Here is a 12965-nt window from a genome sequence, read left to right as displayed (position 1 = left end):
CTCTGCAAAAAGAAAACTTATTACTTTGACAAGACTTTGATTTTGTGAAGAAGCAAACACAACAATGGCCGATCCTGTAATTGGTGCTACTGTTCAAGTTTTGCTTGAAAAGTTGATTTCTCTCACTATCGAGGAGGTCAACAGCTCAAGGGATTTCAACAAAGATCTCGAAATGTTGACACAAAATGTATCTTTAATCCAAGCTTTCATTCATGATGTTGAAACACCACAAGTTGAGAAACAACAGTCTGTCGAACAATGGCTCAACAGGCTTGAGAGAGTTGCTGAAGATGCTCAAAATGTGTTTGATCGATTCAGATATGAATCTCTCAAAACAAAAGTGATGAGCATCCGAAACAGCCCAATGAAAAAGGTCAGTGGTTTCTTTTCTCATACTGCTTTTAAGAGAAAAATGTCTCAAAAAATCAACAACATAAATAAAGAGTTGACGGCTATCAATAAGTTAGCCAAAGACCTCGGTCTACAATCACTCATGGTACCTTCTCGGAAAATACTACCAATTCGAGAAACAGATTCCTTAGTAGTTGCTTCAGATGTTGTTGGTAGAGATTTGGATGTTGCTGAGATAAAGGAGAGAATTTTGAAGATGAAAGAGGAGGATGTTGTTCTGTGCACCATTCCCATTGTGGGTATGGGGGGTTTAGGGAAAACAACTGTGGCTAAGAGGATTTACAATGATGAACACGTCAAGCAAATCTTTGAAAAGAGAATTTGGTTGTGTCTACCTGAAATGTCTGAAACGAAGAGCTTTCTTGAACAAATCCTCGAATCATTGACAGAGAGGAAAATTGAGGTCCAAAGGAGAGATATAATAGTTAAGAAGCTACAAGATGAATTGGGAGGAAAAAACTATTTCCTAGTCCTGGATGATTTGTGGTGTGTTGACTCTACATCGTGGCATCAGTTCGTTGACACGTTGAGAGGAATAAATACATCCAGAGGAAACTGCATTCTTGTGACTACTCGTATGAAGCGGGTGGCATCCACAGTAGCAACAGATCTTCATATCTTGGGAAAGTTAACAGAAGATCATTGTTGGTCTATTTTCAAACAAAAAGCATTTGTTGATGGCAGGGTTCCAGAAGAATTAGCGAGCATGGGCAATAAGATTGTTAAAATGTGTCAAGGTCTGCCGTTGGCTGCAAGTGTGTTGGGAGGCCTATTACACAACAAGGAAAAACATGAATGGCAAGCAATTCTTGATGGCAACCCCCTTGTTGCAGGTGAAGATGATAATGGAGAAAATAGCATAAAGAAAATCCTAAAACTCAGCTATGTTTATCTACCATCTCCACAACTGAAAAAATGCTTTGCTTACTTTGCAATGTTTCCAAAAGATTTTGAGTTTGAAAAGGACCAACTTATCCAACTATGGATGGCAGAAGGCTTTCTCCGTCCATGTCAAGAGACCACTGTGATGGAAGACGTTGGGCACAAGTTTTTTCAAATCTTGTTGCAAAATTCCTTGCTGCAAGATGTTAAGCTAGATGAGCTTAACAATATAACACACTGTAAGATGCACGATCTTGTGCATGATTTGGCCGGAGATATCTTAAAATCTAAACTATTTGATCTGAAGGGTGATGATGAAGAAAAACTTTCTCAAGTTCGATACTTTGGATGGGAGTCACCAAGGGATAAAATAGATAAGATAAATGAACCAGAACGTTTGTGCACACTGTTTTGGAGAAGCAATTATATCTCGGAAGATATGTTGTTGAGCTTCAAGTTCTTGAAAGTTTTAAATTTGTCCAGTTCAGGAATCAAGGAGTTGTCAGCCAAAATCGGGAAGCTAATATACTTGAGGTATCTTGATCTCTCGAACACTAAGATCACAACCTTGCCCAATTCTATTTGCGAGCTCTATAATTTGCAAACATTTAGAATCAATGACTGTGATTCACTCAAGGAACTTCCATATGAGATGGGAAATATGATAAATTTGAGGCACATTTATTGCAGTTTTTTGTGTATTGATGAAAAACATTTTCAGATGCCACCTAAGATGCGACAATTGACTTGTCTTCAAACCCTCCAGTTTTTCAAGGTAGGTTTAGAGAAAGGTCGTCAAATAGAAGAATTAGGTCATTTGAAAAACCTAAGAGGTGAATTGACGATCAATGGTCTACAATTGGTTGGTGATAGAGAAGAAGCTCGAACAACATATTTACAAGAGAAATCGAATATCTACAAGCTGGCATATGTGTGGTTCCATGACGAACTAGAAGGAAGTGAAACCAATGATGAGTATGTCTTGGATGGTCTTCAACCTCATCCTAACTTGAAAACCTTAGCAGTAGTGGACTATTTAGGGACTAAATTTCCTTCATGGTTTTGTGAAAATTTGCTACCAAATTTGGTCAAGTTGAAATTAAGTGGTTGCAAAAGATGCAAAGAAATTCCATCACTTGGTCAACTGAAATTGCTTCGGCATCTTGAGCTGTTAGGATTCCACGAGGTGGAAAGCATCGGGCCTAGATTTTATGGTATTGATGGTAACAATAATGGATCAAGCAGCAATATCCAAGTGTTCCCGTCACTGAAAGAACTAATATTGGAGGATATGTCTAGTCTTATTGAGTGGAAGGGAGATGAAATTGGGGTAAGATTGTTTCCTGAGCTTGAGAAGTTGAGCATTAGTAACTGTCCATTGTTAAAAAGTACTCCAAGTCAATTTGAAATCCTCCATGAATTAAGTATTGAAGGAGTTGACAGTGAAATGCCATTGTTGAACTTGTGCAGCAACTTGACATCTCTCGTAAAGCTTAGTATCTATGCTGTGAAAGAGCTNGTAAGATTGTTTCCTGAGCTTGAGAAGTTGAGCATTAGTAACTGTCCATTGTTAAAAAGTACTCCAAGTCAATTTGAAATCCTCCATAAATTAAGTATTGAAGGAGTTGACAGTGAAATGCCATTGTTGAACTTGTGCAGCAACTTGACATCTCTCGTAAAGCTTAGTATCTATGCTGTGAAAGAGCTCACTTGTTTTCCAGATGAGATGCTACGCAACAACGTTTCTCTTCAAAACCTAACGGTCTCAGGCTGCAGAGAGTTTCGTAACTTGCCACAAAGCTTGTACAATCTCCATTCTCTCAAGAGCTTACAAATACACTTCTGCCCCAATTTCAGTTCTTTTCCTGTTCCTAGTGGAGAGAATTATTTGACTTCTCTCCAAACTCTTGAGTTATGGGATTGTGATGGATTGGCCAGTTTACCAAGTGGAATGCTAGAGCATTGTCGGTCTCTGGGATTTTTTATGGTCAGCTGCTGTAACAACTTAATTTCCTTGCCTTTACATGTGTGGGAAATGCCTTCACTTTTTTATTTGGGTTTATCAGATTGTCCCAAATTCATTAGTATACCCGCAGGGGGCCTTCACCGTCTTACCAGGTTAAGGGTATTGGAAATTGGTCCTTTCCCAGAGATGGTGGATTTTGAAGCATTCCAATTGATTTTTAATGGCATTCAGCAGCTGTTGTCCCTTCGTAATCTGGCGGTGACCGGACTTGGGCACTGGAATTCTGTGCCGTATCAGTTTATGCAACTCTCTTCCCTAATACATATCCATATATGTGATTTCGGAATCGAGGCTCTTCCTCATAGACTTGACAACCTTATTTCTCTTGAAACATTACATCTAGTGAGGTGCAAACGGCTACAACATCTTGACTTCTCAGATGCCATGCCCAAATTACGGTTTGTGGACATCCGCGATTGTCCATTGTTAGAATCTCTGTCGGATGGGCTCGGCAACCTTGTTTCTTTGGAAGAGTTAGATTTATTTAACTGTGAAAAACTAGAGCATCTGCCATCCCGAAATGCCATGCGACACCTCACGAAATTACAGAGCCTGAAAATTAAAGGCTGCCCAAAGTTAGAAGAAAGTTGCAACAATCGGAGTGGCCCAAACTCCTAGTGGTCCAACATTTCCCATATTCCTAAAGTTAAAGTTGGTCGAAGCATAATTCAGGACTTGCGTAAGTCTTTGTTTCTCTTTCCGTGTCCGAGTCACATTTTTAATTATTATTTCCTATTAGTTCTTGAAAAGATGTTCTGTATGTAATTTAATACTACAATTTATCCTGCAATTGTTTTGACATAAAATATGCAATATTATTAGTCAATTGCATCTTATCTATGCTTTCAGCATTCTGCTAGTTCACTTGAAACAAATTGTTCTTCTTCTTCTAATTCTTCAAGTACGATAGCTCTATATTACTTCTGAGATATGGTTTATTCATGAGATTTTATGTTTTTTTTTCCTTATAGGTTGCTAGTTCCAAGGTCATGCTTGAACTTAGTTGAACATCACTGTGGTAAATCAAGTCAAAATCCACAAGTGGCAGGCAATTACCTTAGGTAAATTTTCATTTAGACCTGTCAGAGGAATGCGCTTTTTTTTTTCACTACTTTTTCTCGTGACGCAATTCGTACTGTTTAAACAGGGTTGGTTATGTTCCACCACCACATTTGTTTTGTTGAAGAACAAAATCTTCAGCGGTAGACATTACGGGACACTTTCATGAATAATTAGTAACGATAACATATCTGTCAACATTTTACTCTTCATAATGGGGGATACCAACAATTATTAAGTGAAACTATTTGTATGTTTTTAAAGCATGTGCAATAAAAAGTTTTAAAGTGATGTCTCTCTTTACTTTTATCAAGCATGGGAAGTAGACTATTCCAAATTCGTGCTGTGTAGGGCCCAATTCGAGGTAAAGCACTCTCCACCAAGGATTTTTCAATACCCAAGGCTCAAACCCGAGACATCTGGTTAAGGGAGGAACAGCCCATCAAGTACCTCATATTTTAAGTATTCTGCTAAAGAATGCATCAAATGATAAATATATCCTCTTTTGATACTTCTACTGCTTATGCAAATTATGTAGTGTTCAACTAAACGTAGTTTCCCCGTTTCTTTGATGCAGCTGTTGTCCCTTCGTGATCTGGTGGTGTTCGGACGTTTGCACTGGGATTCTCTGCCCTCACCAAATCACGGAACCTGGAAATTAAAGGCTGCCCCAAAGTTAGAAGAAAGTTGCACCAATCGGATTACCCCAAACTCCCAGTATTGGTCCAACCAACATTTCCCATATTCCAAAAATTGAAGTAGGTGGAAGCTTAACTCCTATGTAAGTTTCTGTTTCTCTTTCAGTTTCTGAGTAACATTTTTAATTATTATTTTCCATGAGTTATTCTCCTCCATTCTCCTTTTATAGTTTTCCAAACATTTTTCTATTTCACTTGAAACAAATTTATGAATATCTATATAACTTTTAAGATATGGTTTAATCATGAATATTTATGTATTTTTTTCTCATTGGTTATTAGTTCCAAGGTCATACTAGAACGTTGTTGTGGCATTTCAAGTCAAAATCTATGGGCGGCAATTACGTTAGGTGAACTTTCAATTCGAATTCTTTTAACAAGTTTATCAACTCAAGTACTTTGACTAAGGTAGTAAAGGGTGTCTGTGGACCGAGCCAATGAATTCTGTTAATGAGCTATCTGCTATTCATTAGATGGAGCTAGTAGGTCACTGTGATACAAAGACAAAATGTATGTCCCGACTGACACGGGATTCTTTGATGCAAGACAGATTTCATTTTGGGTTCTGTTGATAGTAGACACTTCTCCAGATTATGTTTGCAGTCTTCAACATTATTTTGTTTTTCCTATTTCATTTTCAGGGTACAGATTGGAACGTTGTGGACATTGGTGCCGTTGGAGACTCTGGTTGCACAAAGCTGGAAAATTCAAGGTAAGTTAGTTTTTGTTCATAAAAGATTGCAGAATGCTGTTTTTACAACATCCTATTTACCTTTTATCTTTTTTTTTTTTTTTTTTGGTTTTCTACTGTTGTTTGTAATTTGAACTCTCTAGGAACAATTCTAAGTAAATTCATATAAGTTTCTTAATAATAATCGTATATTGGTTTGATTTTTATACTTTAGATAGTAAAGATAAATCTATACATATATATATTCACACTTATTGTTACTTTCGCTTCACAGCAAAGGATAATTCCTTGAAACATTTGTAATTTAAGAAAAAGACTGCTATGTCTTGAATCTTACATAAAAGAGTGCCTCATTGGCCCTGAACATGTCCTTAGCAATACCTGTTCATCTTACGCAAGGATTGGAGGAAATGTGTGCCAAAACTGAGTTTTTACCGTCTCATATGTTTCAGATTCTTGGATGGAACTTGTCGAGATGGTATACTGGAGCAGACTTCTCTGGATATGTTTTAAGAGTCAGATATTATTTACTTGTATGACTAAGATTTAGCAGCAAAGGCCTTTCTTGCACAGTGTTCATGCCTTTTTGTACAAAGAGTTTTTGTTTCCAACAAACATTTTGAATTTAATACTTAGCTGCTGCAACCAGAGGTCGAGCCAGGATTAAGAGTTTGGAGGTTCTAAATCCAGAGGTCGAGCTAGGATTAAAAGTTTGGAGGTTCTAATTTTTCTTTAAAAAAAGAGGGGGTTTCGAACCCACAACTGTAGGTCCTTCCCATCAATCAATTTTATCAGGGATTCACAAGTTAATATACATATACATTTATTTATTCTTCTTGTACAAATACAGAGTCTATGAAAAAGCTATTAGGTTTGTATGAACCCACAAATCCCCACACCTAGCTCTGCCTCTAGTTGCATCATTGCCTAGTTCATATACAGCTTCTTCAATGTAGCTGTGTTTTTCCTCTTGACATTTATCTTGGCTAGTNGAGGTCGAGCCAGGATTAAAAGTTTGGAGGTTCTAAATTTTCTTTAAAAAAAGAGAGGGGGTTTCGAACCCACAACTGTAGGTCCTTTCCATCAATCAATTTTATCAGGGATTCACAAGTTAATATACATATATATTTATTTATTTTTCTTGTACAAATACAGAGTCTATGAAAAAGCTATTAGGTTTGTATGAACCCACAAATCCCCACACCTAGCTCTGCCTCTAGTTGCATCATTGCCTAGTTCATATACAGCTTCTTCAATGTAGCTGTGTTTTTCCTCTTGACATTTATCTTGGCTAGTGTTTGCGCATAATAACAATGAGGATAGGGGCAAATCAAATGGGCGAGTTGGGTTGCAAGTCACAAAAGAGCGTATAATTTAAACATGTAAATCACAAATTATTCTTATGGATTAAAAAAAGATGATTCATATATATAGGGGTATATTTAATCTTTCTCACATATTTTTTTCTTTTGACTATTTATAATAATTGACTAATTTGAATTTCATATTTTAATGGTCAAATTTATTTATTTTCACTTATTTTATTGTAAAATTTATCATAGATGTTCAAAAAAAATTTATACATATAAAAACTAAGTTACAATATAGCTAAAAAATTAATAATTTCAATTTATGTTTTTAGCTTTTTACTCCTTTTCTATTCAAACTTTTTTCTTTTTATTTTATCTGATTTTACACTAAAAAATGAAAAAATAAAATAAGAATAAAAAAATCAAATAATAATAATCAAACAAGTCAAAAAATAATTTATGTGTGAAAATATCAAATACATAATTTTTTAAAAGAATTAAAAAATAAAAAATAAATTTAAAATTATTCTTTTTCACTTTTGTAACTATAGGGGTATTTATGAGTCACTTTTAAATTGAGAGGGTATATATGAGTCATTATTGCATTAGTAAGGATATATATGAGCAATCTTTTATATAAAAAAAAAAGTATTTCAACTCTAAATGATAAAATTGAGGACTATATCAAACCATTTTCCCTTTATAAAAAAAAATACTACTTGTATAAATAATACAAATTTTAAAAACTACTTAAATAAATGAATATAAGACGAAAAAAGATCCATTTTACTTCTTCCGTTTAAAAAAGAATGACCTAGTTTGACTTGGAACGAAGTTTAAGAAAAGAAATAAGACTTTTTAATCTTGTGGGTCTAAATTAAAGTTATGTCAAATGTACCAAAATGCTCTTTAGTCTTGTGGCCTTAAATATGTCACATGAAAAGTTGAAGTTAAAGTATTGTCAAAAAAGGAAAGGGGTCTTTCTTTTTAAGCAGACTAAAAAGGAAACTAGGTCATTCTTTTTTAAACGGAAGGAGTAACATATTTGAGACTCTCACGCGCTCAAACTTGGTTTTCATCCACATATATTTAGACTTTTTTTTCTTTTTAATTTTTTATAATTGTTTGAATGATTGTATATGCAAACAACGAGAAGAAGTCCAAACAGTCCTTGGGTTAAGACTCTAAGTGATCCTTGAGTTTTTACATGAAGCACTAATAATCTTTTATGTTTGTAATATTTGTTGCATTTTTGGTCCACCTTCAAACTTTTGCCTTTTTTTGACATTGATTTTATCCACAAATTATGTAAGGAATGTTCAATCATTTTTTTTATATACCAACATGGGTTGTGGTGCACTGGTGGGAATGTTTCACCCTTAATCTGATATGAAGAAAATCCTGTTGGGAGCGCCACCCCCGAATGGGACTTGCAATTTGCGATTCGAATTTAGTTAGAGCTCCAATGTGGGCCCCGGACACCAGGTGGAAAACCAAAAAAAATATCTCATCTTTTTATATATTTAGTAGATGTAATAACATAGAAAATGACCAAAATAGTCCTTAATGTATAAGTAATGTTTTATTTTAGTCATGTATTTCACTTGATTGAAATGATCCTCAATATATATAACAAATAGAGTTATTATTTCTATAAAATACATAAAAAGATGATTGAATATTCAATACATAAAATTGTAGATAAAATTAATGTTAAAAAATATGTAAAAGTTTGGAGAAGGACCAAAAGTACACAAATATTACAAAGATAAGGGACTATTAGTGCTCTATTTCAAAATAAGGGACTACTTTGATTTTTGGGTTTTTTCTCTGCAAACAACTACCAAAAAAAGAAGACTTAGAGCCTGTTTGGATGAGCTTTTAAGCTGGTCTAACTGACTTAAAAGTCAGTTTTTGACTTATTAGAGTGTTTGACAATTATCAAAGTGATTTATTTTAAGTCAGAAATGACTTATTTTAAGCCAAAAGCTAAAAGTTAGGTGAGGGGAGCTTTTTTTAAAAAAAAAAAAAAACTTAAAAACACTTTTATGTTGACCAAGTATATTACCTTTTTGCCCTTAATTCTTTTATACAATTCCCAAATTGCCCATAATGAATTAACCCTAACATCTATTGTTGTTGTTGTTGTTGTTGTTGTTGTTGTTGTTATAAATAATTTGTGGTGGTAAAGAAATATGTAAATGATAGGAAAATATTATTACTTATGGATGTAAAATATAAATTTATTTTGTTTTAATTTTTTTTTTAAGTATAAAAACCTTAAATTAATCAACTTTTTATCATGTTAACATCTTAAAGGGTATTTCAGGCATTTTGATTAAAAAAAGTGTTTACCAACACTTATTCTTCGTCTTAGATGCCACTTAACTTGGGACAATTGACTTGTCTTCAGACCCTACAGTATTTCAATGTGGGTTTGGAGAAAGGCCATCGAATAGAAGAATTAGGTTGTTTGAATAACCTTAGAGGTGAATTGAGTATCAATGAGCTGGAATTGGTCCGTAGTAGAGAAGAAGCTCTAACAGCATATTTACAAGAGAAATCAAATATTTACAAGCTGACATATTTATGGTCCCATCAGGAATCAGAAGGATGTGAGATTAATGCTGAGCATGTGTTGGATGGTCTTTAACTACATCCTAACTTGAAAACATTTGAAGTGGTGAGATATTTGGGTACTAGATTTCCTTCATGGTTCAATGAAGAGTCGCTACCAAATTTGGTCAAGTTGAAATTAAGTAATTGCAGAAGTTGCAAAGAAATTCCATCTCTTGGCCAACTAAAATTCCTTCAGCATCTTGAACTGGTAGGGTTTCATAAGCTGGAATGCATCGGAACTAAATTTTATGGTATTGAGATTAACAATATGGGATCAAGCAGCAATAATGCCATTATCCAAGTGTTCCTGTCATTAAAATAACTAGTATTGGAGAATATGTGTAGCCTTATTGAGTGGAAGGGAGTGGAATTGATACCAACAACAAGTGGGGTAAAAATGTTTCCTGTGCTTGAGAAGTTGAGGATTAGATACTGTCCATTGTTAAAAAGTACTCCGAAGCAATTGGAAATCCTATGCGAATTGAGCATTGAAAGAGTTGACAGTGAAATGCCATTATTGAATTTGTGCAGCAACTTGACATCTCTCGTAAAGCTTAGTGTCTCTTTGTGAAAGAGCTCACTTGTTTTCCAGATGAGATGCTACGCAACAATGTTTCTCTTCAACACTTATCGGTCTCAAACTGCAGAGAGTTTCGTGAATTGCCACAGAGCTTGTACAATCTGCATTATCTTAAGAGCTTAATCATTCAGTGCTGCACCAATTTCAGTTCCTTTCCTGTTCCCAGTGGAGAGAATTATTTGACTTCCCTACAAAATCTTCAGCTATGGAGTTGTGGTGGATTGGCCAGTTTACCAAGTGGAATGCTAGAGAAATGCCGGTCTCTACAGAATTTGAGGGTCAACTATTGTAACAACTTAGTTTCCTTCCCTTTATATGCGGGGNATTATCATTCCTCTTATAAATAATTTGTGGTGGTAAAGAAATATGTGAATGATAGAAAAATATTATTACTTACGGATGTAAAATATAAATTTATTTTGTTATAATTTTTTTTTAAGTATAAAAACCTTAAATTAATCAACTTTTTATCATATTCCAGTGGTCCAACATTTCCCATATTCCAAAAATTAAAGTAGATGGACGCATAATTCAGGACTTGCGTAAGTAGTCTCTGTTTGTCCTGCAGTTTCTGATTCACTTGCAACTATTTTGACATGAAAAAATGCAAAATTATTTGTCAATTGCATTTGTGTTATGCTTTCAGCATTCTGCTAGTCCACTTGAACCAAATTGTTGTTGTTCTTCTAATTCTTCAAGTAAGGTATATCTATATTACTTTTAAAATATGATTTATTCATGAAAATTTATGTTTTTTTTCCTTATAGGTTACTAGTTCCAAGGAAATACTTTTTTCCACTTCTTTTTTCTCATGACACAACTGTTACTATTTAAACATGGTTGGTTATGTTCCACCACCACATCTATTTTGTTGAACAGAATCTTCACCATAGACATTACGGGACACTTTCATGGATATTTAGTAAAGACGACATAATCTGTCAACATATATTTTACTCTTCATAGTGGGGTTTACCAACGATTATGAAGTGAAACTATTTGTTTGTTTGTTTACCAACAATTATGAAGTGAAACTATTTGTTTGTTTATTTGTTTTTAAAAGATGTGAAGTAAAAAGGTTTAAAGTAATGTCTCTTTATAATTTTATTAAGCATAGGACGTGTTTTAGTAGCCAAGTTAAAACAAAAATCTGCATATATAATTGGAAATTAAAAATAGGTAATATATCTAAACAAAACCTAATAAAAATTTGAAATTCAAATCATCCTAAAACTAACAACTCATTGTGCAAAAAATAATAAATCCAGGAAGGTCAGCTACATACTCGAAAAGTAAGTATTGATTATACAATATTCTTTATTGTCGTTTATTTCGATATAAATATAACATTCTCGTACGAGCAAAGTGTTAAACTTGGGTAGAAATATGCTCAAGCACAATGTATTATTCTCATGAAAATGTTGTACTGTTTAACAGGGATGCTATTGTAGCAGTCTCCTTTAAGAAGGAGTACTTCAACGGTTGACCTGTTTGAGGCGTATCTGTCCATTAGGTTCAACGATTCTCTATTCTGCTTATTGAACCAAGATTTCCATGTAAGCTTTGTTAATCTCGCACATTCCTTGTTTCTTTTATTTCTCACATACCTCTGTAAAGTTAGTCTACTGCAATATATCACAAATTATTCAAACGTTTCGTTTGTTTTGCACGTTTATCACTTAATCCTGGAATGTAGTACTCTTCATTACATAGTATAATGGAAGTTGTTAAGTAGTGTGGTTCTTGAATAAGATAACTACTCATTCTCTTCAAATATTTTATTGGCATAAAATTTCCTATTCAATTTTCAGGGGACAGATTGGAACATTTTGCATCACTAGTACTTGTCTTCTGGAGACTCTTGATTGTATGGTGTTTGAGATTTTTTCATAAGTTGTATAGTATATAATTCGCAAGGCATAAGTTTAGATTGTATATTTGCAAGGCATAAGATCGGAATATGCTTTAAGTTGTATAGTATATAATTCGAATGATAGGAAACGTTTCTCCTCAAATAGAATTCTATACAACACAAATTCAAATTGATCAATTTCCTACACGTCACAAATCTAAATTGGTCGGTCTCCAATGCAGGTACCAACACACCGAATGAGAAAAAAAAATTGGGTTGAAATAAGGGAAAATTGTGCATAATGACAAACTATTAATTTAAAATAAATAATACAACTATTGTTTCATTTATTTCCTTTGAATAGCTACAGTTTCACATATCTTGCTATTGACGGATCCCACGAATTTGTATAAGTAAATAACAGAAGTTGTTCCTTTTATACAATTCACTTCATCTCCTTCCTCTCTTCCATACCCTTCAATTTCTCCTAAATTCTCTCCACAAAATTAGTTTGAATTTCAAATCTTCACCACTACGCTCTCAATCGCGACTTCAAACGTTTCAGGTACTGCCAAAACCTATCTAAATCGATTTTTTTTTTCAATCTTTTAGATTCAAGTTTGAAAATGACCCAATTGGAATGGATGAAATTATCACAAAGTCAAATACAAAAGACGAATCTAGTTCAACAAAGAAGACGAAAGCATAAGTAATTGATTCTACCAGTGATCAGTCAAAATCACATGAAGACATTGTCCTGGCTTAGTGGAACCGGATGGATCTGAAGAAGTTAAAGCATATGTATAAACAATAATTATTGAGTTCTATTTTATGATT

General features: G+C 34.1%; 2 protein-coding genes and 2 long non-coding RNA genes across 10 annotated transcripts in view; 2 read left to right on the top strand and 2 right to left on the bottom strand.

The window, feature by feature from the left end:
- LOC125865728 (uncharacterized) overlaps positions 1–12965 on the bottom strand; it is a 204349-nt gene that overhangs the window by 66593 nt on the left and 124791 nt on the right. The window lies entirely within an intron of this gene.
- Positions 1–12965, top strand: part of LOC125865716 (putative disease resistance protein RGA3) — a 185948-nt gene that overhangs the window by 59081 nt on the left and 113902 nt on the right. The window contains exon 5 of one of the 3 annotated variants that reach the window (XM_049545938.1): positions 1149–1827. The exons of 1 other annotated variant lie outside the window; for it this stretch is intronic. In XM_049545938.1, coding sequence (XP_049401895.1) covers positions 1149–1827 — 679 coding nt within the window. Of the gene's footprint in view, positions 1–3; positions 98–1148; positions 1828–12965 lie in introns of those variants that run through there. One more of the 3 variants, XM_049545939.1, reaches the window with a different exon arrangement.
- The window catches only part of LOC125865726 (uncharacterized), a 112247-nt gene that overhangs the window by 37063 nt on the left and 62219 nt on the right, over positions 1–12965 (bottom strand). The gene's annotated exons all lie outside the window — the stretch shown is intronic.
- The window catches only part of LOC125865721 (disease resistance protein Roq1-like), a 94809-nt gene continuing 84662 nt past the window's right edge, over positions 2819–12965 (top strand). For 2 of the 5 annotated variants that reach the window (XM_049545953.1, XM_049545954.1), the window contains exon 1: positions 2819–3998. In XM_049545953.1, coding sequence (XP_049401910.1) covers positions 2930–3937 — 1008 coding nt within the window. In that variant the 5' untranslated portion in view covers positions 2819–2929 and the 3' untranslated portion in view covers positions 3938–3998. Of the gene's footprint in view, positions 3999–4290; positions 4381–4955; positions 5160–5358; positions 5427–5717; positions 5789–6219; positions 6346–12965 lie in introns of those variants that run through there. The other 3 variants (XM_049545952.1, XM_049545951.1, XM_049545950.1) reach the window with 3 other exon arrangements.

The sequence above is a fragment of the Solanum stenotomum genome, chromosome 5 (genome assembly GCF_019186545.1).
Source record: "Solanum stenotomum isolate F172 chromosome 5, ASM1918654v1, whole genome shotgun sequence".
NCBI classification, from domain to species: domain Eukaryota; kingdom Viridiplantae; phylum Streptophyta; class Magnoliopsida; order Solanales; family Solanaceae; genus Solanum; species Solanum stenotomum.
Note: the sequence above shows the minus strand (reverse complement) of the source record. Positions and strands in the feature narration are given on the sequence as shown.